At 42.0% G+C, this 24167-nt stretch overlaps 1 protein-coding gene and 4 non-coding genes across 5 annotated transcripts; 4 read left to right on the forward strand and 1 right to left on the reverse strand.

Annotated features, from left to right (window-relative positions):
* Positions 1 to 8101: 8101 nt before the first annotated feature.
* On the reverse strand, positions 8102 to 15458 carry LOC124788875 (chondroitin proteoglycan-2-like). Its single transcript, XM_047256158.1, has 2 exons — positions 15446 to 15458; positions 8102 to 9897 (listed from the first exon to the last, which is right to left on the reverse strand). The coding sequence occupies exons 1-2, from the start codon at positions 15456 to 15458 to the stop codon at positions 8102 to 8104; spliced, it is 1809 nt and encodes a 602-aa protein (XP_047112114.1).
* Positions 15459 to 21184: 5726 nt separating this feature from the next.
* Trnal-caa lies at positions 21185 to 21259 on the forward strand. Its single transcript has one exon. It is a non-coding gene; the product is annotated as a tRNA-Leu (tRNA).
* Positions 21260 to 21485: 226 nt separating this feature from the next.
* Positions 21486 to 21560, forward strand: Trnas-cga. Its single transcript has one exon. It is a non-coding gene; the product is annotated as a tRNA-Ser (tRNA).
* A 1731-nt stretch (positions 21561 to 23291) lies between these two features.
* Trnal-caa lies at positions 23292 to 23366 on the forward strand. Its single transcript has one exon. It is a non-coding gene; the product is annotated as a tRNA-Leu (tRNA).
* A 226-nt stretch (positions 23367 to 23592) lies between these two features.
* Positions 23593 to 23667, forward strand: Trnas-cga. The gene has a single exon. It is a non-coding gene; the product is annotated as a tRNA-Ser (tRNA).
* Positions 23668 to 24167: the final 500 nt, after the last annotated feature.

Consider the following 24167-nt stretch of genomic DNA (forward strand, 5'->3'; position numbering starts at 1 on the left):
GTACTATATTGGTTACAAGGTATCATTTGTCTCAGATAATCGTATCAATAAAATTTTTTATCTTTCTTTCACTTCAACTTTATCTCCATATCTTATCTCATGTTATTCTGATATATTTAGAATCTGTCATTTCCAACTCATTTTATACTTAACCACCATAGTTTGCCTAGAATAATTCTATACAAATTAGTATCAAAGTTGTTCCAGGGTTGTATTTGGATCTATATCTATATGCATAGCAGAGTCATCCTTGTTTTACACATGAATGACCACTTTTTTCTGACATGATGTTGGTGAACCTATATTGCTATTATTTTGGAAACTATAATATGCCTGATAAATGAGGATTCATGTACTCATAGAAGTAGATAATTGCATAGTTTTTGAAAATCTTAATAGCAGACACAAATCATTGCAATTTCTGGCAGCTCCTGTATTACTGTTCATTTGTAGAAGCATGTCTCCCTTATGAAATATATAGTATGTAACAGAACAGAGAAAGTCATTTCAGTTGTTAGTTGATTGAATTTATACATTATCAACCTACTGATATCTCAGCTGCACATGGTCCTGCTTTAAATTTTCAAGTTTCATATTTTTTTTTTGCTGTTTGATAAGTAAGAATAGAATTGTTTTTATTGGATAATCTGTTACTGAAGCTACATGTGGTTTCATGAATTTTTGTTGCAAGTTATCTTTGATAATGAAATACCATTCTACACAATAATTTGTTATTTTCTGCTGCTCCTTTCTTTTTTATATGCCAGTATTAAGTTCTGTCTTGTCTGTATGTTTTCCTGTCATGCGTTTTTCGACCTCTTATACCAATTTAAATTTTCGTTTAGAAAATGTTATTTTTTCTTCGATTACTTATTGTAACTGCAATACAACTGTGAACCTTTGCACATTGCTATAGAACTTAAAACTTATCAATTTCAAAGTTAAGGTAATTTCTGTGCAAAATTTGTGTGACAGTTCAAGTGAAATTCAAAAACGTATCTTACCATCTACTCCTTCCACATGCTATGATCATGTAGATTCAATAACTAAAGATTTCATTTACCAACCCTCTTATAACACACATGTAACTATTATTTATAAGGAATATGGGTGTGCTTATGAGGATAATACTAATAACTAAGAAACACAACTGCTGTATTCTACACCTGAGGAAGTATCATTTTTTCTTTTCCTTTTTATTACAGAAAAGGTACTAACTTTATTCTTATTGCTACTGTGTTAAATTTAGTATGAGGAAGCACAAATAGTTTACATGTTTATGGGAATATTGGTTGCTCAGAGACAATTCTGTTGTTCTGCAGCATTAAGGAGCGCATGGTGTTAATATTTTCACTTTTTTTTCGTTTGACATAACTGGCTGGGAGGCCCCTTACAGGGCAGGTCCAGCCGCCTTGGTGCAGGTCATATTACATTCGACGCCACATTGTGTGACCTGCGCGCCAGATGGGGATGAAATGATGATGAAGACAACACAACACCCAGTCCCTGAGTGGAGGAACTCCCTGACCCAGCCAGGAATCGAACCTCAGCTCCTTATGACAGCAGTCCATCACGCTGACCATTCAGCTATCAGAGCAGACAATATTAACACTAAAAGATGAAAAATTGTTGCAGAATGGTAGATAAGAGTGAACAATATTTTGTGCTATAGATATCTGTTGACTGAGTGAACTTGGAACATAAGTGTTAAATCAAAGATTTTGTTACACGAAAAATCGCGATATTTTTGTCTCACATGAAAAATATGTTAACACAAATAGCGACAGAGGCTGGCGTCCATTTTTGATTTGGTTGGGTCTATTTTGGAACTGTCTGCTAAATAAGACGAAGTAAATCTTTCTAATACTGCAGTGACTGTAACAACACCAGGTAAAAGACACTATTTTGGCACAAGTTATCATCTTATGCAGCTAGTTTACAAAGACAGTAGGCTATATTATTCACAAAGTACTGATATCAAATGTATATTACTCCAAGGAAACAGTATATTTTAGGAATCAATCTCAATTTGTCAGTCGTGTGCAAGAGTACCTCACTTACAACAACTTAAAGCCGTAATACTCATTCCCCTAACAAACAAAATTTAGACATAAATTGGCCATCATCTAGTCCTCAAAATAATTCGGACGAATTCTCCTCTTTAATCTCACAATCAATTCTGATAAAATATCTTTATCTCTGCCTCATTCTCTAGCTATTCCCTCTATAGCCTGAACTTTGTATCCTGATAAACTAGCTAACCTGGCTGGCATCTCCAGTTAACCTGTTCCTGATTTATACTCCAGTTAGGTGTTATGCAAGGTTTGTACAAAGTGTTTCCTGTGCTATTCAATGAATTTAGGTTAAGCAGTTGTTAACAGGAGTTTGTACAGTGGACCGTATGTACTCCACATACTCTACTGTCACAATTGTTAATTCGTTCTTTTAGCTGGATTCTGTATCTTGGAGCAGTCTTGTGAGGTACTAATTTTCTTTTTCTTTTATTGGGTTTGCTTATTTAATGTAAACAGTAGCATAGGCAGTTTTTGAATTCAGTTTTCTTTTTTTCCTTGTTTATTACGTTTATATTTTCCTACTGTTCTACTTCTTACTTCTTAAATTGACCTATAAGTGCATCATCAAAGGTGATGTCCATTGTGTGTTTGTGTCTCAACCTAGAAGACTACCATGTTTTTCAATGTTGTTTACAAACACTGTAACTTCATTGCCAATAATAATCAGTTTAAGTCTGTCTATGGCTTTGTTGGCAAAAAATGGTTAACTGTATAGATTAATCTTTTAGAACATATGCACTATAGTTCTTTTAATTTATTATTATGCTGTTCTGCCAAGAAGTGACAGAAGAACTTGAAAAATTTGCCATCACGGTGCAGAGGTTGGTATTTTATTGTAGGCTATTGAGATACAAAGCAAAGTTGACACAACAGATTAGGTTTAACAAACAGTGTTTGCAACGTAAAATGGCGCCATTGTACATCACCGTAAAGTCAAGAGGAACATCTGCCTCTGCAAATAAACTCATAGCAGGCCCAAGGTATTAGAGGATAAAGGAAGAAATGAAGTGCAATCACGTCCTTTGCAACATGATCGAATAGAGTTAGGTTAATGGGAAGGTCAAGTCAACTGGACCTTGGTTGTAAGTTGTAATGGATATTGTTTCCTGTGTCTTCCATCAGATAACTCAAGAAACTCTTCAGCCCAAACCAATTAAGTTACTAATTGCTAAATTAGAGGTTTGAAATGTTTTACTGCTCATTTTGTTTATCGATTGTTTGTCAGTTCAGTAACAATTTTAGGGAAGCTAAATACATCATAACAGCTCGAAGTGTTATCTCTGCACAACAGATTGATATATTTGTGATTAACCTTAGTTAAACAGTTTTTCAGTGTCTTAGAAAGAAAGAAATATGTGGTTAGGTTAACTGGACACCATAGCTGTTAGAGTATGATTCAGTTAACTCCAATATAATTCTTTACTTTTATAATTTATAGATCTTCTTAATTTCACAAATATTTTACATCATTCGGTACAGTAATTGTGATAAAATGTACTTTAGATCTCTTTATATAAATCATAATTTCTTACTTTCCTGTGCCACGAATTTTGTTATTGATATCACCACAATGCAGTAAAAAATGCAACCACCCGATGTTGCCTTTTATGGGCCTTTCTAGTCCTATTGCAACACAGCTTGCATCAGGTAGCTACTAAATCATCCTGGTCAGACACTTCTTATCTGTGACATATGAGGCCTACTGAAACATTTTCATCTGTTTTCGCTCCCTCGAATATCAGCAAAGGTTTCAAAGACACAGGAGTAATGTTTCTCAGCAATGAAACATTGTTTGTGTTCATCTGTGACAGACCAGACTTTTCAGCCATCTAAGAATTAAAATTGTTTCAGAAAGTTGCTATTACAATTTCAGCATTATTTCTGGCATCTTCTCCTATGTCTGCTACTGATTCAGTGCTTTCTACATCTAATACTTTTGTTGGTAATCACATTCCTTCTTGTCCTCAGGACCAAGAACTCCAAGCAGGATAATTTGTGTGTTCTGAAGTCTTGCTTCCATATCCACATTGTGGTCCCTAAAAAGGAGATTGGCATTGGCGAAAGAAAGAAGAATCTTTTATTGTTACAAGTTCATCTGCAGAGGCCCACATGAAAGACTGAACTTCTGCCAGAGAATCAAAGAAAAATAATTAAAGAAACGTTTTCCATAAGATCGGGATTGATTGCCAGATGAAAACAATCACTTGGTATTAGAAAAATCTGGCTGTTCTTTGGACAAAGACATTGAGGAAGATGACGATTTTTCAAAAACTAAAACTGTTGACTTCATAACTGTTAAATTGTATGGACTAAGAAAAGACTCAGTTTCAATTTTGTTGGTGAGTTTGAGAAGTCTCTTCAATCTGATGCTCAAGTGGCACATACCTTCCAACAGATGTTCTATAACAGATGATAATGCATATGTTACTGCTGTTGATATTGTTACAAAACTTTCTCATCCCTTTCGATACTTACGTCACAGATTCATTTCAGTGTACATTTTAGGTGAATATCGTATTTGCTAACACTGTTTTTATTTAAAATTTCTAATAGTTCTATTTCATTCATCAACAGCTTACAACTGAATGTTGCTGCAATAAACTTTTACAATGTTTTAAAATTAAAAGTAAGTATATTTAATACATTTCCTCTGATTTTATTGCCTAGACCAGTTAACCTTACTAGCTAGGCCCAGTTAGGTGAAGTGATCACTTTCAAAGTTAGTTAGTTGCCTCAGATTTCACAGAAATAGAATGTAATACGGATTCCTTGGGCACCACATTGTAAAGAAAAAATATAACTCACATTTCCTATGAAACCTGATGTTATTGAGTTACATAGATGATGATTATGACAAATTTTTAAAAAGTGAGCCAGTTAACCTAACTCTACTCATCTAAAAGCGATAGATGTAACTGCTGCATCGAAGTTGCATCGATATGATTTTGATGTTTTTGATGGTGACGTTTATCAGTATGTTTGGGTTTATCTTCATGATATATTCTTGTTACAGAACAAGGAGTTACCTGTGTTTAGTGCTGTGGATCCACCTAATAATCCTAAATTGCAAACAAAGGCTTTCCCAACATATAACTAGCCTGTGGGACTTTGTCATTTCGACAAATGAACAGAAGGTGCTTTAGAAAGGTTTTTAATACTCTCCATTCCATCCTCTATCAGAAAAGCAATTAAATGTGATGAAAGAAGATACAGAATAAGCTTTAACTAAAGACATTAAAACAAAATATCTAGTTACTTATGCCCTAAAAACAGGAAGAACATTTGAGTGTATTACTCCACAGGCTACTGATATTCGCACCATCGAAACCATCAAAAGAAATTACACAAGCAAGGGACCATTGTCACAAAATCACATAAAGGCATTAATATTTTACTTTTGTAGAAGCCTGATCTTGTGGAAAAGTTAATGCTTTCCTATTGGCCCCACTAAATTATTTAGATATGATATTAAATGTGTAAATAGTTCATGCAAAACAATATTTTCTGATTTTGAATCGAAGCTATTAACTAATATGAATCCAGTTCCTTTCAGACTGTATGGGCTTACTAAACTACATAAGTAAGATATATCCATCCATTCATTTTTATCTCCATTCACTGCTCCATCTAATAAACTAACTACAGTATTGGTCACCTTAACGAAAACAAACTTAAACACCCAACAGAAAAATACCCTGTTTTCAAAGTAAATTGGTATGGAACCCATAAATTTCATAGATCTCACCGCTGATATCAGTACACAGAGGCATTGAATCAGAATTCATAGAAAAACTGCACCTACAGACACAATAGTACCTTCCTGGTCACAGCACCCAGTAACACAAAACCAAGCAACTTTCCACTGAATGGTGCACCAAATCATATCCGTTCCTATGTTCAAAGAGGACGCCAAAGCAGAGTTGTACACAATAAAATTTATTGCCCAACTGATAGCTGCAGTCCTGCCCTGACTGAAAACATCTCACACAGAAAAATAAAATTGAAAATAATACCCATCCTCAGTGCTCCATTGATGACCCTTGAATGGCTTACAGGAAGAGGTGGACGTAATCGACAGGGCTTTAGTGTACAAAATCCATCACCGGTCCTTAATTAAGGTTGGCTACAGCGGCAGTATGCCCAACGACTTGTTGAGTCCGTGCCATGTTGAGCTGCTGCATTATGCCGGCCTAAAGGAGGTCTGACACGATATTATGCAGTATATCATGACTTTTCTTACCGGTGCATTTATCTGATTCGTGTTCTTGGAGGTATAGAACATGTCTCATTTTTATTGTGCTGTTACAACTACAAATTTTTTCACCAAATTTGCCACCTATGCAAATGGAATTTATTGCATAATATGATTTTTACTGGTATATAAACTTTTATTTAACCTGTGCCTGTTGTACATGTAAAAAACTTCTTCGGGTGCTATAATTCTGAGAGGTTGCCTTTTATTCACCTTTGTACGATATTTACCTTTTATATTCTTCCTGTACATTAGATGGTGACATTTTTACTGTCTATACTACGTAAGGTTCTTGGCATTAGTGTTTTGTGCAAACATATTAAGCTTTAAGATTACTTCGTAAAAAAGCTTTTTCTAAGGCGGACTTAAGTGTTTTGTGCTATTTTGTAGATCTGAGGATAATTGCATCAGCACGTAAAACTAGTCTAGTTAATAAATATTAATCTTTATATGTGAGCACAGTCTAGGTTATTAAGTAATTTTTCAAAATAATTTTACATTTCAACAGTTTACGAAACATCGCCTCCTACTTCTGTAAAAGTGTCATGCATTACTGAGGATCAAAGATGTAAAAGACAAGGCATAGTAGAAATCCATGGATATGAGAGGAGATGCTGAATTTAACTGATGAAAGGGGAAAATATAAAAGTACACCAAGTGAAGCAGGTGAGCGGGAATACAGACATCGGAAAATGAGATTGGCAGGAGGAATGCAATGGCTAAGCTTGAGTCACTAAGTAAAGTGAAGTCTATACAGGTACATATAACTAGGGGAAATCCACGTACCACTTACAGCAATAGTCAAGAGAAGCAGTTATATGAATATCATATGCAAAGAAGGGAAAGCTAAAATGTGGTAGAAATATATGGACGATAGATCAAGGGATATTCCATATTATAGAAAGGGAAGAGAAAGTAGATGAAGATGAATTGGGCACACAATACTGCGAGAAGGACTTGACAGATGGTTGAATTACATAATGACATTTTAATGACTGAATATAAGTTACATACAGAACCATTAAGACTAATCATGAAATGTTCGCTTTCGGAATGCTAAAATAAACCTGCACTCGAGATATATTACTTGTTCTGAGAAGATCAGCTTGTATGATGTTTATATGTCCAAATACTTTACGAAGTTATGAGAATGAATGTAGGAGAAGCATACATATATAACGTGGGTATTAATACGATAACAAAGGTGTAGTCTTTAGGAGCCTATAGAGATGGATGCTAATTTAGTGGATACTTTCGGTTATGAATGCTGATTATGATATCGGTATAAAAGCAAAAATTTATAGCACATTTCAGTTGATCTACAGACATATTTGTATATATCTGGCGTGTTGCGTCCATGCCAATGAAGAGGGAGTTTATTAGCATTAAACATATGACTTTATTATGCGTTCTGAAAGGAATGTGTACAATACATAATCACATTAGCATAAAAATTTTTAACATAATATACAGTTCAAATATATAAATGCACTTTTCTGTGATTCACAACCAGTACAAGAAGGCCAATCAAAATCCTGTAGTTTTACACACAAATGCAGTCACCCAGACATATCCAGATTATTGCTACATCGTCTACAATATACAGTACTGTTGGTTTTATATGCAAGATACTGGGCAATAAGGACTAGATCATAAGCACGACATGATCCCATTGACTTGTAGGGGTCTTGATCACCTGACCCTATGGAGCTCTTTGGTTCTGCAGTAGTTGGTGTAGCTGATGTTGGACCATCTGTAGAGGCATACTTGTTGGTCAAGCTGTAGATGAGCTAGATGCTACGGTTGATCCTGATTTACTTGCGCAGCCAGCACGGTATGGCCAGTCACATACTTCCAGAGTAGGGTTGAAGTGGAGTCCAGCAGGGCAGTCAAACGTCACGGGTTTCCCATGGTCACATTTGCAGAACTGACTGCAGTTTGAGGCATGTGGAAGGTGCTTAGCAATTGAAGTCTCATCTTCATATATTGGGCATGTGCCGACAGCTGGACATTCTCCTGGTGGAGGAGGCTTAGCTGTTGAGCTTGATTCTGGAGTTGATGCTGATCCACCTGTGCAACCTGCATCTTCTGGCCAGTCACATACCTCCAGAGTAGGGTTGAAGTGGAGTCCAGCAGGGCAGTCGAACGTCACGGGTTTCCCATGGTCACATTTGCAGAACTGACTGCAGTTTGAGGCATGTGGAAGGTGCTTAGCAATTGAAGTCTCATCTTCATATATTGGGCATGTGCCGACAGCTGGACAGTCTCCTGGTGGAGGAGGCTTAGCTGTTGAGCTTGATGCTGGAGTTGATGCTGATCCACCTGTACAACCTGCATCTTCTGGCCAGTCACATACCTCCAGAGTAGGGTTGAAGTGGAGTCCAGCAGGGCAGTCGAACGTCACGGGTTTCCCATGGTCACATTTGCAGAACTGACTGCAGTTTGAGGCATGTGGAAGGTGCTTAGCAATAGAAGTCTCATCTTCATATATTGGGCATGTGCCGACAGCTGGACAGTCTCCTGGTGGAGGAGGCTTAGCTGTTGAGCTTGATGCTGGAGTTGATTCTGATCCACCTGCGCAACCTGCATCTTCTGGCCAGTCACATACCTCCAGAGTAGGGTTGAAGTGGAGTCCAGCAGGGCAGTCGAACGTCACGGGTTTCCCATGGTCACATTTGCAGAACTGACTGCAGTTTGTGGCATGTGGAAGGTGCTTAGCAATAGAAGTCTCATCTTCATATATTGGGCATGTGCCGACAGCTGGACAGTCTCCTGGTGGAGGAGGCTTAGCTGTTGAGCTTGATGCTGGAGTTGATTCTGATCCACCTGTGCAACCTGCATCTTCTGGCCAGTCACATACCTCCAGAGTAGGGTTGAAGTGGAGCCCAGCAGGGCAGTCGAACGTCACGGGTTTCCCATGGTCACATTTGCAGAACTGACTGCAGTTTGAGGCATGTGGAAGGTGCTTAGCAATTGAAGTCTCATCTTCATATATTGGGCATGTGCCGACAGCTGGACAGTCTCCTGGTGGAGGAGGCTTAGCTGTTGAGCTTGATGCTGGAGTTGATTCTGATCCACCTGTGCAACCTGCATCTTCTGGCCAGTCACATACCTCCAGAGTAGGGTTGAAGTGGAGTCCAGCAGGGCAGTCGAACGTCACGGGTTTCCCATGGTCACATTTGCAGAACTGACTGCAGTTTGAGGCATGTGGAAGGTGCTTAGCAATAGAAGTCTCATCTTCATTTATTGGGCATGTGCCGACAGCTGGACAGTCTCCAGGTGGAGGAGGCTTAGCTGTTGAGCTTGATGCTGGAGTTGATGCTGATCCACCTGTGCAACCTGCACTATCTGGCCAGTCACAGACTTCCAGTGTAGGGTTGAAGTGCAACCCATCAGGACATTCAAACAGTACAGGAGCTGCGTGATCACATTTGTAGAAAAGTGAACAGTTTTTGCTGTCTGGTAGATGGTCTGTGTGGTCTACTGGATCTACTGGCGGACAGTCCCCTACAGGTGATGCACGGACGGCAGCAGTAGCAATTACGACTAACACGGTCGTTAATACACTTGCTGAAATAGAAGAAGTGTCAACATTAATTATCTTTTGCTTACAGACATTCTGTTTGTTAAAATTTAATATAAACTGACAGCTTACTTCACACATAAGACTAAATTTTCCATAGTTGGACTCAAATAGAATATCATACTGGAATTGTAGGGGCCTTTGGGTGCTAAACCAATATTTTTTGCCCTCTGCTGTTATACTGGTTGCCACTTTATTTATTGTCCTAACACAGAAGTGAATTTTTTGCTAATTTTAATAAATAGATGGAAAGAAACTTAAACAAAATGGATAATACCCTATGCCCATATTACACCCTACGCCTGACGTCCTTCTTGGTTTATAAATACTTATTGGTAATTATTTCTCCGTACATTCCTAGAACGAATGATACAGTTTGTGTATGGTTTCAATGAAGCGATAACAGATCATTTTCTTTAAACAAAAAATTCCATGACCATGGCTCCATAGTACACTGGAAAACTACTGGAGTTGTATGTTTTAATTCTGGAGTCCCAACAAGATTTCTCATGATACACTTGCCCTCTACAAAGGACAAAAGCTGGTGGAGGATGACGTGCGGTTGACGAGAGGTTTCTTTTCTTTACTGGGAAACATTTATGTTATTGTAATGACTGTACGAATGGACTTTTTTGTGTGTAGAGTCATGTACTTTTCCGTCAGGAAGAAGTTTTATTTCGTTGCCAAACTAACTCGTCAGGCTGTATTCGAAGATAGCACATTGAATTACTCTTCCCATTACAAAAATATCAACTCTAACGCTATGTTAATCCTATTATATATTTCTCTTGCAGAAAAAGAATGACCTGTCGTTTGTGTTTCGCTGTGAACCCGAGATCAAGTCCGTGAGAAAGTTTGGAAACGTGTTTGTTGATGCAAATGCGAATCATGCCAATTGCTGAGTTACTATTCATCGTGTTTAAATTCACGTCGTTACACACAATTCAATATTTTTTTTATGAAATGTAGTAAAATCCAGTTATGTAACACTGAATGACATGACTGAACATCTAATTCTTACCAGGCTGTTGCAACATTTACTTGCTAAAGTAGTGTATCTTACAAACCCGGAAATATTTTTCGGCTATTTTCTGAGACCACAACCTCCCGGTACCCAACGCTTTGAGGAACAGTTGTACGCTTATCTGATAGTCATAGAATCTCCTAGTGGGAATATGAACAGTATAAGGGAAAGGATGGATTGCTTCTCACTGTAAAGATGAACTGGTGATTTGCAGACAGGCGTAACGAAAAAAATTGTTACGCATTTAGCATTAAGCCAAAGCCTTCTCCAAAAATGTAAATACACACATACACACGAATTCATTTACACAACCTAAAACGCTTCACTCACATGTGGCCGCCATGTGCGGCAGCTAGAACCGTTTTTGCTGGTCCGAGTTGACGGATGTGGCGCTCTAGTGTGCTTGAGTCGTGCTAGCTTGTGTGAATGAATGTGTATGTGTGCTTGTGTGTTTTGCTTTCTAGAGAAGGCTTTCGCTGAAAGCTAAACATGTGACAACCTGACTGCAATCCAACGTCTCAAGTTCATGGTGAGAAGCAGTGTAACATTTTCTGATAGTTATAGGTAATGTAAAGTACAAATAATCTTATTTTTCCTCCTTATGTTTGTAATCGAAAAATCAAGATCGTTCCAAGACAACTTTCGCATTAGACAGATCGTTTTAAAGCGATCGAAGTCCAGGGTATATTACACGCGAGGAAGGCGGGGAAAACTACTGTTTCCTCTGTGATCACTCACTGTTATACACCAATGCCGGTTGAGCTTCTAGATCAGTTTGAAGAGTGTGGAGAGTGATACATCTAAAATAAAGAAATTCGGGCTCTTGTTGTAACTTAAAGTGAACTTTAAATCCGTTATGAACAGTGGTATGATATTGCTGTCATTGTCATTCTTAAAAGTTTAGCCATTTATATCGGCATTTGTCAGTTAAAAGCTTTCAGTAAAGGGTCGTAATACTCCCATTACCTTTACTGTCCGCCAACGGCAGTAACATAACTATAACAATTACGTTACTCGATGTCTTGAGGCTCAGATTTACAAGAGATCCTTACAGCCAGCACTGTTGAATACGGTTTCATATCGGAGTCGTCTGTTACGTCAGATGTTCCTAACAAGAAAGCGGGGCAAAACCAGGCCAAACGTTTCATATTTTAAGGTAAAAGCCCAAGAATCTTCAAAAAATTATAACTGCAGTATTCGTACGGCTATGTAATACCATCAAATACTTTCAAAATTATGAATTTCATACAGTGCATCATGCATTTGAAACTAATGCAGGTCAGAATGTCGTAATGAAAAAAAACTGTGATTAAGATGCAGTTCTGTACCTTCCATGATTGTAAACTGAAATATTAATCCTCGGCGAGAGTATATATACAAAAGAGAATAAGGAAAATAAAAGAAACTAACATGGGTAGTGCAGCAAATAGGAAACCTAGTGCAGTACACAATCCTCTACATTCTACTCATTGGTTTAAATAATACAACAACCCTAAGTATGAATTTACTCAAATAGCCGGCAAGGTAGGATATATACTTCGTGAGAACGGGATAGCCAATTTCTATCTTTTTCCTGCGTCCTACGGCTTTGGAACAACTGGATAGTCCACAGCCGTAATTACGGACTTTTAGATTACACCATGAAATGTTTTACGTCTGTCATTAAAAGGAATAACTGTCACTCCTGATTCCGTGGCTTCGATCGATTCAGAAACTAGAAAATTTTGCGATTATTGGGTCTACGCCTAATGTTGACTAACCCACAACGGAGCAAGCAACGACAACATTTAATTTTTTGTAAGCAGAGAATACTCATTTACTGCAAAAACAATCGGCACCCATATGTTTTTTATGAATACCGAACTGGAGGCTTTCTATATCATTTTATAGCTACAGTCATCTCATTCGACTTAAGTAGATACTGATGTACTGAGTGAACCACAAGTTTGACCAGTGATGTAGTACAAAAGCAGCCACTGAATTCTAAATATTACAGAAGAAGTCCAGTGAAGCTCTCGTAAAATGAATGCCTTGTTTTCTCGAATGATGTACTACCTTTAAAGAAAATTCACAATCAACCTTTGTGGAAATAAAGTAACCATGTGAAAGAAACAGTACTACATGCAGCAATGTAGCAATCACGGTTAATTAGCTCATTCGTTTCAGCCTTGAAACATTTTTCCACACACATCATGTAAATAACACGGCAATGTACACATGGATTAGGAAAAACAGCAGTTACATGCAATGAGATGAATGAAATCGTTGCTGATATGAGAATATTGAAGACAACGTGGTCCTGGCCAAGACGTGTCTAGCCCTGAGTTAAACACTAATTTGAACATAAATAGGATACTGGTCTTCCAGAACGGCCTGCTAAATTAGGAATTTTTTTTCATTGATAGTAATTTTGAACTTGTAAGCTTAGAAAAAGCTTTTCACGATGTTGACTGGAGTATTCTCCTTCAAATTCCGAAGGCAGTAAAACGCTATTTACAAAATGACAAAATTTACAGATACCGAACGGCAATTACAAGGGCCAAGGGCCATGGAAGTGAAGCAGTGTTTGATAAGGGAGTGAAGCAGGGAGAAAAAAATGAAAACTATGGTGTGACTGTGACAATGTAATTCTGTGAGATACAGCAAAGGACTTGGAAGAGCAGTTGAACGGAATCGACAGTGTCTTGAAAGGAGGATTCGAGATGAATGTTGACAAAAGCAAGACACGGAAAACGGAATTAAGATTTAAGTGTTGGGAAATCTTTCGTGCATATATTTGTTTGGGTTGTAGCCATGTATGGAAGTGCAACATGGTCGATAAACGGCTATAAGTATTTCATACAAGAAGAGAATAGAAGCTCGCAAAACGTCACACTACAGAAGAATGCTAAAGGTTAGATGGATAGGTCTCGTAACTAATTAGAAAAATGGAGAAAAGAAATCTGTGGCTCAACCTGACTAGAAAAAGGGACTTGATAGGACACTTTCTGGGACATCGAGGGATCTTAAATTTTGTACTAGGGGGGCGGGGGGAATGGTGGGGGTGGGTGGGGGGAAATCGTAGGTTGAGACCAACAAATGATGTAGCAAGCAGATTCAGAAGGTTGCAGGCTGCAGTAGTTATTAGCAGATGAAGACGCAGGCACAGGATAGAGTAACACACTGAGCTCCGTCAAAGCAGTCTACGGACTGAAGACCATAAGAACAACAATAATTTCGGCTGTTGAATCCCTGTACACAATTAAAGAATGTGTATACTTTTCCTAACTTTACCTCATGATTCGGGGTAAAGAGGTGCAGCAACTGGGGTGAGAGCATTGGGATAGTCGTTTATTTTCTGAGCGGTTAGGAGTAAAGCCTTTCAGTACTATTTTCGTGACTTTCACAACAGTGATAAAACCACTTTCGTGTACATTACTTCAAAGACACGTCCAGTAGCCCTCTTCAGGTACTATTAGCTAAAGAAACAGTAAAGGTGTACTGCATAACATTTATTAACAGTCAAATTCTGTCCCAGGGTAGTGCCTTGTTTGACCCATCTGAACAAAATCATGTTTTCGTGAACGAAGGAAATAAATGATTTTCAAGATACCAGAAAAACATCTGTCAAAAGATAGAGAAGATCCCTTGTGTATATCTAACATGTGCAAATGAGGGTTAGACAACTCTTTTGGAAAACCTACGAAACAGCTATACCTACTAAACAACACATATAAGAATAACGATCTTGACTGAATATAATGAAGTGTTTGTAAAACAAGTTAACACATGGTAACATACATTATGGTAGAATTCCTATCGAACTGGTTGAGCAGAGAATTATATAAAAAATTTACATTCGAGTCAGGAGCACAATTACACAAGGAAATTACATAAGTTCTATGTGGAAAGTGTTATGCTATTAATATCGAACTACAAGTCAAAGCTTGGTGCCAGAGAAAAGCGATTTTTATTTAAAACGTAAAGGTGTACTGCATAACATTTACTAACAGTGAAATTCTGTCCCAGAATAGTGCCTTGTTTGACTCATCTGGACAAAATCATGTTTTCGTGAACGAAGGAAATAAATGATTTTCAAGATACCGGAAAAACTTCTGTCAAATACCGGCACAGTAGAATAAGAAACTAAACCGAGTGGTATCAATCATAATACATCCACTGAGAGCTCAGTAAGTTTTAAATTTGTGACTATAAGCAATGAACCCATAAATTCTATCTGACCTTGTCCTGATTGTTCATTCGCCTTTCAATTAACTGAATTTTGCTGTACTTACAATAACGAATCAAAAAATCTGCAAATCACAAGTGGTAAACTTTCCGACGAGATGAAAACGTTGCACCCTATTCCCTGTGACAATACACTTGGGAATCGCTCATAATCATAAACAGAAACGTACCTGGTATAGAGAAGATCCCTAGTGTATATCTAACATATTTGTATTGGAAATCCTTTGAAAGAGAAAAGCAGGAAACAAATGGAGACGGTAGAATAAGCTATTGATGTAACTCACCTCGTAGATTCATGTCGGAAACTCGTCCGAGCTTTCGACGATTCTAAGCGAGTGTAGCTACTATGGATAACGAGTGGAGGCTACAGCTTATATATCACAGCATTTATCGAATTATCACAGTTATCTTGATCTTATCTCACAAAGTGCAACAGGTGGTATGCCACGAACGGGAAATGCCAAATTTCGGAAGGTTACAGTGCAAAGAAAAACGCCCATTCTTTCACACGCTCTTGACATGGTACATCACGTCATATCGTTAGGCATGGAGATACGGGGATATCTTGGCGGGGAAATGCACTACGCGCATAGATACAGCCGTTGGACTCCAATACACGCTCCTACTAATTACATATGACGGAAATAAACAGTAGTGTTTTTCAAATATATATTTAACTTAGGAGATAACGTTGTCCCTCAGAAAAAAACTGTATGCCAGGTGTTTCTATTATTCTGTTATATTACAACGTTTTCACGTATATCTGTAAGTGGGTTACGTTGCAGAGGAATAATGGATATGCTGCTCTCTTATAAAAAATGTAGAGCAATTGCAGAAATTTTTTATGTTCAAAGTAGTTTTATAAGATATGAAGCTCAAAGACTCCATTGAATTCAGTTATTCCCCGAACTAACTGTTCCTTCGTAAAATGTGGTAAGGTAGCTAACTGGAGTACTCTCACAAATTTTTTAGTTGGCGCGATGGTCTGGCAAGTAGAGTGCTGGACACAATTCCGAGAGATCGCGCGTTCAATCGTGTATACGAGTGGGGATTTTTTATCGTTTCAGTCCGCCAAGGTTGACCCCATGTCCACTCACCATGCTGTCAGTTTGAGAACCTTTCCCGCGGATAAGAGGGCTATTACACAATCAAATTTATTGGACAAAGAAATCTGATCAAATATTGGACAAAGATGTTTGACGTGCCGAAAAAAAGGTAGTTTTATGCTCTCATTCAATATTTCGTCAAAGTGTCAGAATGGCAGACAAAAAGTTATTATTATGCCCTACAGTTGTGTATTAAGATTGCATTATGTTCGTATTTGGAAGAGGAGCAGAAAAACATGAAAAGAAAGCATGCTTAGTTGAAGCCATGGGCTTCACGCCGAGATAATAAAAGCATTTAACAAAATTTCTTAACGGAAGCTGGAGGCTGAGAACATAAAGCCGTATGGAAATTAGCTACATGCTAATAAAGGAGAGTACATTTCAATACGTACTCAGTAAAGTGACTCATCTACATCCGCAAAAGACAGACTCACAGTAATATTGCGAATTCTTGCGACAGGGGAGATGTGCTCTAGTTTACACTACAGCCCTCAAATACCGCAGTGAAAATTGACAAAAATAGTAACACAAATGAAACTTCCTGGCAGATTAAAACTGTGTGCCCGACCGAGACTCGAACTCGGGACCTTTGCCTTTCGCGGGCAAGTGCTCTACCAACTGAGCTACCGAAGCACGACTCACGCCCGGTACTCACAGCTTTACTTCTGCCAGTATCTCGTCTCCTACCTTCCAAACTTTACAGAAGCTCTCCTGCGAACCTTGCAGAACTAGCACTCCTGAAAGAAAGGATATAGCGGAGACATGGCTTAGCCACAGCCTGGGGGATGTTTCCAGAATGAGATTTTCACTCTGCAGCGGAGTGTGCGCTGATATGAAACTTCCTGGCAGATTAAAACTGTGTGCCCGACCAAGACTCGAACTCGGGACCTTTGCCTTACGCGGGCAAGTGCTCCACCAACTAAGCTACCGAAGCACGACCCACGCCCGGTACTCACAGCTTTACTTCTGCCAGTATCTCGTCTCCTACCTTCCAAACTTTACAGAAGCTCTCCTGCGAACCTTGCAGAACTGGCACTCCTGAAAGAAAGGATATAGCGGAGACATGGCTTAGCCACAGCCTGGGGGATGTTTCCAGAATGAGATTTTCACTCTGCAGCGGAGTGTGCGCTGATATGAAACTTCCTGGCAGATTAAAACTGTGTGCCCGACCGAGACTCGAACTCGGGACCTTTGCCTTTCGCGGGCAAGTGCTCTACCAACTGAGCTACCGAAGCACGACTCACGCCCGGTACTCACAGCTTTACTTCTGCCAGTATCTCGTCTCCTACCTTCCAAACTTTACAGAAGCTCTCCTGCGAACCTTGCAGAACTAGCACTCCTGAAAGAAAGGATATAGCGGAGACATGGCTTAGCCACAGCCTGGGGGATGTTTCCAGAATGAGATTTTCACTCTGCAGCGGAGTGTGCGCTGATATGAAACTTCCTGGCAGATTAAAACTCTGTGCCCGACCGAGACTCGAACTCAGGACCTTTGCCTTTCGCGGGCAAGAGCTCTACCAACAGAGCTACCGAAGCACGACTCACGCCCGGTACTCACAGCTTTACTTCTGCCAGTATCTCGTCTCCTACCTTCCAAACTTTACAGAAGCTCTCCTGCGAACCTTGCAGAAGTAGCACTCCTGAAAGAAAGGATATAGCGGAGACATGGCTTAGCCACAGCCTGGGGGATGTTTACAGAATGAGATTTTCACTCTGCAGCGGAGTGTGCGCTGATATGAAACTTCCTGGCAGATTAAAACTGTGTGCCCGACCGAGACTCGAACTCGGGACCTTTGCCTTTTGCGGGCAAGTGCTCTACCCACTGAGCTACCGAAGCACGACTCACGCTCGGTACTCACAGCTTTACTTCTGCCAGTATCTCGTCTCCTACCTTCCAAACTTTACAGACGCTCTCCTGCGAACCTTGCAGAACTAGCACTCCTGAAAGAAAGGATATAGCGGAGACATGGCTTAGCCACAGCCTGGGGGATGTTTCCAGAATGAGATTTTCACTCTGCAGCGGAGTGTGCGCTGATATGAAACTTCCTGGCAGATTAAAACTGTGTGCCCGACCGAGACTCGAACTCGGGACCTTTGCCTTTCGCGGGCAAGTGCTCTACCAACTGAGCTACCGAAGCACGACTCACGCCCGGTACTCACAGCTTTACTTCTACCAGTATCTCGTCTCCTACCTTCCAAACTTTACAGAAGTTCTCCTGCGAACCTTGAAGAACTAACAAGGGCAAAAGGCAAAGGTCCCGAGTTCGAGTCTCGGTCGGGCACACAGTTTTAATCTGCCAGGAAGTTTCATATCAGCGCACACTCCGCTGCAGAGTGAAAATCTCATTCTGTAAACATCCCCCAGGCTGTGGCTAAGCCATGTCTCCACTATATCCTTTCTTTCAGGAGTGCTAGTTCTGCAAGGTTCGCAGGAGAGCTTCTGTAAAGTTTGGAAGGTAGGAGACGAGATACTGGCAGAAGTAAAGCTGTGAGCACCAGGCGTGAGTCGTGCTTCGGTAGCTCAGTTGGTAGAGCACTTGCCCGCGAAAGGCAAAGGTCCCAAGTCCGAGTCTCGGTCGGGCACACAGTTTTAATCTGCCAGGAAGTTTCATATCAGCGCACACTCTGCTGCAGAGTGAAAATCTCATTCTGGAAACATCCCCCAGGCTGTGGCTAAGCCATGTCTCCGCTATATCCTTTCTTTCAGGAGTGCTAGTTCTGCAAGGTTCGCAGGAGAGCTTCTGTAAAGTTTGGAAGGTAGGAGACGAGATACTGGCAGAAGTAAAGCTGTGAGTACCGGGCGTGAGTCGTGCTTCGGTAGCTCAGTTGGTAGAGCACTTGCACGCGAAAGGCAAAGGTCCCGAGTTCGAGTCTCGGTCGGGCACACAGTTTTAATCCGCCAGGAAGTTTCATATCAGCGCACACTCCGCTGCAGAGTGAAAATCTCAATCTGGAAACATCCCCCAGGCTGTGGCTAAGCCATGTTTCCGCTATATCCTTTCTTTCAGGAGTGCTAGTTCTGCAAGGTTCGCAGGAGAGCTTCTGTAAAGTTTGGAAGGTAGGAGACGAGATACTGGCAGAAGTAAAGCTGTGAGTACCGTGCGTGAGTCGTGCTTCGGTAGCTCAGTTGGTAGAGCAATTGCCCGCGAAAGGCAAAGGTCCCGAGCTCGAGTCTCGGTCGGGCACACAGTTTTAATCTGCTAGGAAGTTTCATATCAGCGCACACTCCGCTGCAGAGTGAAAATCTCATTCTGGAAACATCCCCCAGGCTGTGGCTAAGCCATGTCTCCACTATATCCTTTCTTTCAGGAGTGCTAGTTCTGCAAGGTTCGCAGGAGAGCTTCTGTAAAGTTTGGAAGGTAGGAGACGAGATACTGGCAGAAGTAAAGCTGTGAGTACCGGGCGTGAGTCGTGCTTCGGTAGCTCAGTTGGTAGAGCACTTGCCCGCGAAAGGCAAAGGTCCCGAGTTCGAGTCTCGGTCGGGCACACAGTTTTAATCTGCCAGGAAGTTTCATATCAGCGCACACTCCGCTGCAGAGTGAAAATCTCATTCTGGAAACATCCCCCAGGCTGTGGCTAAGCCATGTCTCCGCTATATCCTTTCTTTCAGGAGTGCTAGTTCTGCAAGGTTTGCAGGAGAGCTTCTGTAAAGTTTGGAAGGTAGGAGACGAGATACTGGCAGAAGTAAAGCTGTGAGTACCGGGCGTGAGTCGTGCTTCGGTAGCTCAGTTGGTAGAGCACTTGCCCGCGAAAGGCAAAGGTCCCGAGTTCGAGTCTCGGTCGGGCACACAGTTTTAATCTGCCAGGAAGTTTCATATCAGCGCACACTCCGCTGCAGAGTGAAAATCTCATTCTGGAAACATCCCCCAGGCTGTGGCTAAGCCATGTCTCCGCTATATCCTTTCTTTCAGGAGTGCTAGTTCTGCAAGGTTCGCAGGAGAGCTTCTGTGAAGATTGGAAGGTACGAGACGAGATACTGGCAGAAGTAAAGCTGTGAGTACCGGGCGTGAGTCGTGCTTCGGTAGCTCAGTTGGTAGAGCACTTGCCCGCGAAAGGCAAAGGTCCCGAGTTCGAGTCTCGGTCGGGCACACAGTTTTAATCTGCCAGGAAGTTTCATATCAGCGCACACTCCGCTGCAGAGTGAAAATCTCATTCTGGAAACATCCCCCAGGCTGTGGCTAAGCCATGTCTCCGCTATATCCTTTCTTTCAGGAGTGCTAGTTCTGCAAGGTTCGCAGGAGAGCTTCTGTGAAGTTTGGAAGGTAGGAGACGAGATACTGGCAGAAGTAAAGCTGTGAGTACCGGGCGTGAGTCGTGCTTCGGTAGCTCAGTTGGTAGAGCACTTGCCCGCGAAAGGCAAAGGTCCCGAGTTCGAGTCTCGGTCGGGCACACAGTTTGAATCTGCCAGGAAGTTTCATATCAGCGCACACTCCACTGCAGAGTGAAAATCTCATTCTGGAAACATCCCCCAGGCTGTGGCTAAGCCATGTCTCCGCTATATCCTTTCTTTCAGGAGTGCTAGTTCTGCAAGGTTCGCAGGAGAGCTTCTGTAAAGTTTGGAAGGTAGGAGACGAGATACTGGCAGAAGTAAAGCTGTGAGTACCGGGCGTGAGTCGTGCTTCGGTAGCTCAGTTGGTAGAGCACTTGCCCGCGAAAGGCAAAGGTCCCGAGTTCGAGTCTCGGTCGGGCACACAGTTTTAATCTGCCAGGAAGTTTCATATCAGCGCACACTCCGCTGCAGAGTGAAAATCTCATTCTGGAAACATCCCCCAGGCTGTGGCTAAGCCATGTCTCCGCTATATCCTTTCTTTCAGGAGTGCTAGTTCTGCAAGGTTCGCAGGAGAGCTTCTGTAAAGTTTGGAAGGTAGGAGACGAGATACTGGCAGAAGTAAAGCTGTGAGTACCGGGCGTGAGTCGTGCTTCGGTAGCTCAGTTGGTAGAGCACTTGCCCGCAAAAGGCAAAGGTCCCGAGTTCGAGTCTCGGTCGGGCACACAGTTTTAATCTGCCAGGAAGTTTCATATCAGCGCACACTCCGCTGCAGAGTGAAAATCTCATTCTGGAAACATCCCCCAGGCTGTGGCTAAGCCATGTCTCCGCTACATCCTTTCTTTCAGGAGTGCTAGTTCTGCAAGGTTCGCAGGAGAGCTTCTGTAAAGTTTGGAAGATAGGAGACGAGATACTGGCAGAAGTAAAGCTGTGAGTACCGGGCGTGAGTCGTGCTTCGGTAGCTCAGTTGGTAGAGCTCTTGCCCGCGAAAGGCAAAGGTCCCGAGTTCGATTCTCGGTCGGGCACACAGTTTTAATCTGCCAGGAAGTTTCATATCAGCGCACACTCCACTGCAGAGTGAAAATCTCATTCTGGAAACATCCCCCAGGCTGTGGCTAAGCCATGTCTCCGCTATATCCTTTGTTTCAGGAGTGCTAGTTCTTCAAGGTTCGCAGGAGAGCTTCTGTAAAGTTTGGAAGGTAGGAGACGAGATACTGGCAGAAGTAAAGCTGTGAGTACCGGGCGTGAGTCGTGCTTCGGTAGCTCAGTTGGTAGAGCACTTGCCCGCGAAAGGCAAAGGTCCCGATTTCGAGTCTCGGTCGGGCACACAGTTTTAATCTGCCAGGAAGTTTCATGTCAGCGCACACTCCGCAGCAGAGTGAAAATCTCATTCTGGAAACATCCCCCAGGCTGTGGCTAAGCCATGTCTCCGCTATATCCTTTCTTTCAGGAGTGCTAGTTCTGCAAGGTTCGCAGGAGAGCTTCTGTAAAGTTTGGAAGGTAGGAGACGAGATACTGGCAGAAGTAAAGCTGTGAGTACCGGGCGTGAGTCGTGCTTCGGTAGCTCAGTTGGTAGAGCACTTGCCCGCGAAAGGCAAAGGTCCCGAGTTCGAGTCTCGGTCGGGCACACAGTTTTAATCTGCCAGGAAGTTTCATATCAGCGCACACTCCGCTGCAGAGTGAAAATCTCATTCTGGAAACATCCCCCAGGCTGTGGCTAAGCCATGTCTCCGCTATATCCTTTCTTTCAGGAGTGCTAGTTCTGCAAGGTTCGCAGGAGAGCTTCTGTGAAGATTGGAAGGTACGAGACGAGATACTGGCAGAAGTAAAGCTGTGAGTACCGGGCGTGAGTCGTGCTTCGGTAGCTCAGTTGGTAGAGCACTTGCCCGCGAAAGGCAAAGGTCCCGAGTTCGAGTCTCGGTCGGGCACACAGTTTTAATCTGCCAGGAAGTTTCATATCAGCGCACACTCCGCTGCAGAGTGAAAATCTCATTCTGGAAACATCCCCCAGGCTGTGGCTAAGCCATGTCTCCGCTATATCCTTTCTTTCAGGAGTGCTAGTTCTGCAAGGTTCGCAGGAGAGCTTCTGTGAAGTTTGGAAGGTAGGAGACGAGATACTGGCAGAAGTAAAGCTGTGAGTACCGGGCGTGAGTCGTGCTTCGGTAGCTCAGTTGGTAGAGCACTTGCCCGCGAAAGGCAAAGGTCCCGAGTTCGAGTCTCGGTCGGGCACACAGTTTGAATCTGCCAGGAAGTTTCATATCAGCGCACACTCCACTGCAGAGTGAAAATCTCATTCTGGAAACATCCCCCAGGCTGTGGCTAAGCCATGTCTCCGCTATATCCTTTCTTTCAGGAGTGCTAGTTCTGCAAGGTTCGCAGGAGAGCTTCTGTAAAGTTTGGAAGGTAGGAGACGAGATACTGGCAGAAGTAAAGCTGTGAGTACCGGGCGTGAGTCGTGCTTCGGTAGCTCAGTTGGTAGAGCACTTGCCCGCGAAAGGCAAAGGTCCCGAGTTCGAGTCTCGGTCGGGCACACAGTTTTAATCTGCCAGGAAGTTTCATATCAGCGCACACTCCGCTGCAGAGTGAAAATCTCATTCTGGAAACATCCCCCAGGCTGTGGCTAAGCCATGTCTCCGCTATATCCTTTCTTTCAGGAGTGCTAGTTCTGCAAGGTTCGCAGGAGAGCTTCTGTAAAGTTTGGAAGGTAGGAGACGAGATACTGGCAGAAGTAAAGCTGTGAGTACCGGGCGTGAGTCGTGCTTCGGTAGCTCAGTTGGTAGAGCACTTGCCCGCAAAAGGCAAAGGTCCCGAGTTCGAGTCTCGGTCGGGCACACAGTTTTAATCTGCCAGGAAGTTTCATATCAGCGCACACTCCGCTGCAGAGTGAAAATCTCATTCTGGAAACATCCCCCAGGCTGTGGCTAAGCCATGTCTCCGCTACATCCTTTCTTTCAGGAGTGCTAGTTCTGCAAGGTTCGCAGGAGAGCTTCTGTAAAGTTTGGAAGATAGGAGACGAGATACTGGCAGAAGTAAAGCTGTGAGTACCGGGCGTGAGTCGTGCTTCGGTAGCTCAGTTGGTAGAGCTCTTGCCCGCGAAAGGCAAAGGTCCCGAGTTCGATTCTCGGTCGGGCACACAGTTTTAATCTGCCAGGAAGTTTCATATCAGCGCACACTCCACTGCAGAGTGAAAATCTCATTCTGGAAACATCCCCCAGGCTGTGGCTAAGCCATGTCTCCGCTATATCCTTTGTTTCAGGAGTGCTAGTTCTTCAAGGTTCGCAGGAGAGCTTCTGTAAAGTTTGGAAGGTAGGAGACGAGATACTGGCAGAAGTAAAGCTGTGAGTACCGGGCGTGAGTCGTGCTTCGGTAGCTCAGTTGGTAGAGCACTTGCCCGCGAAAGGCAAAGGTCCCGATTTCGAGTCTCGGTCGGGCACACAGTTTTAATCTGCCAGGAAGTTTCATGTCAGCGCACACTCCGCAGCAGAGTGAAAATCTCATTCTGGAAACATCCCCCAGGCTGTGGCTAAGCCAAGTCTCCGCTATATCCTTTCTTTCAGGAGTGCTAGTTCTGCAAGGTTCGCAGGAGAGCTTCTGTAAAGTTTGGAAGGTAGGAGACGAGATACTGGCAGAAGT

Source organism: Schistocerca piceifrons, chromosome 3 (assembly GCF_021461385.2).
Source record: "Schistocerca piceifrons isolate TAMUIC-IGC-003096 chromosome 3, iqSchPice1.1, whole genome shotgun sequence".
NCBI lineage: Eukaryota > Metazoa > Arthropoda > Insecta > Orthoptera > Acrididae > Schistocerca > Schistocerca piceifrons.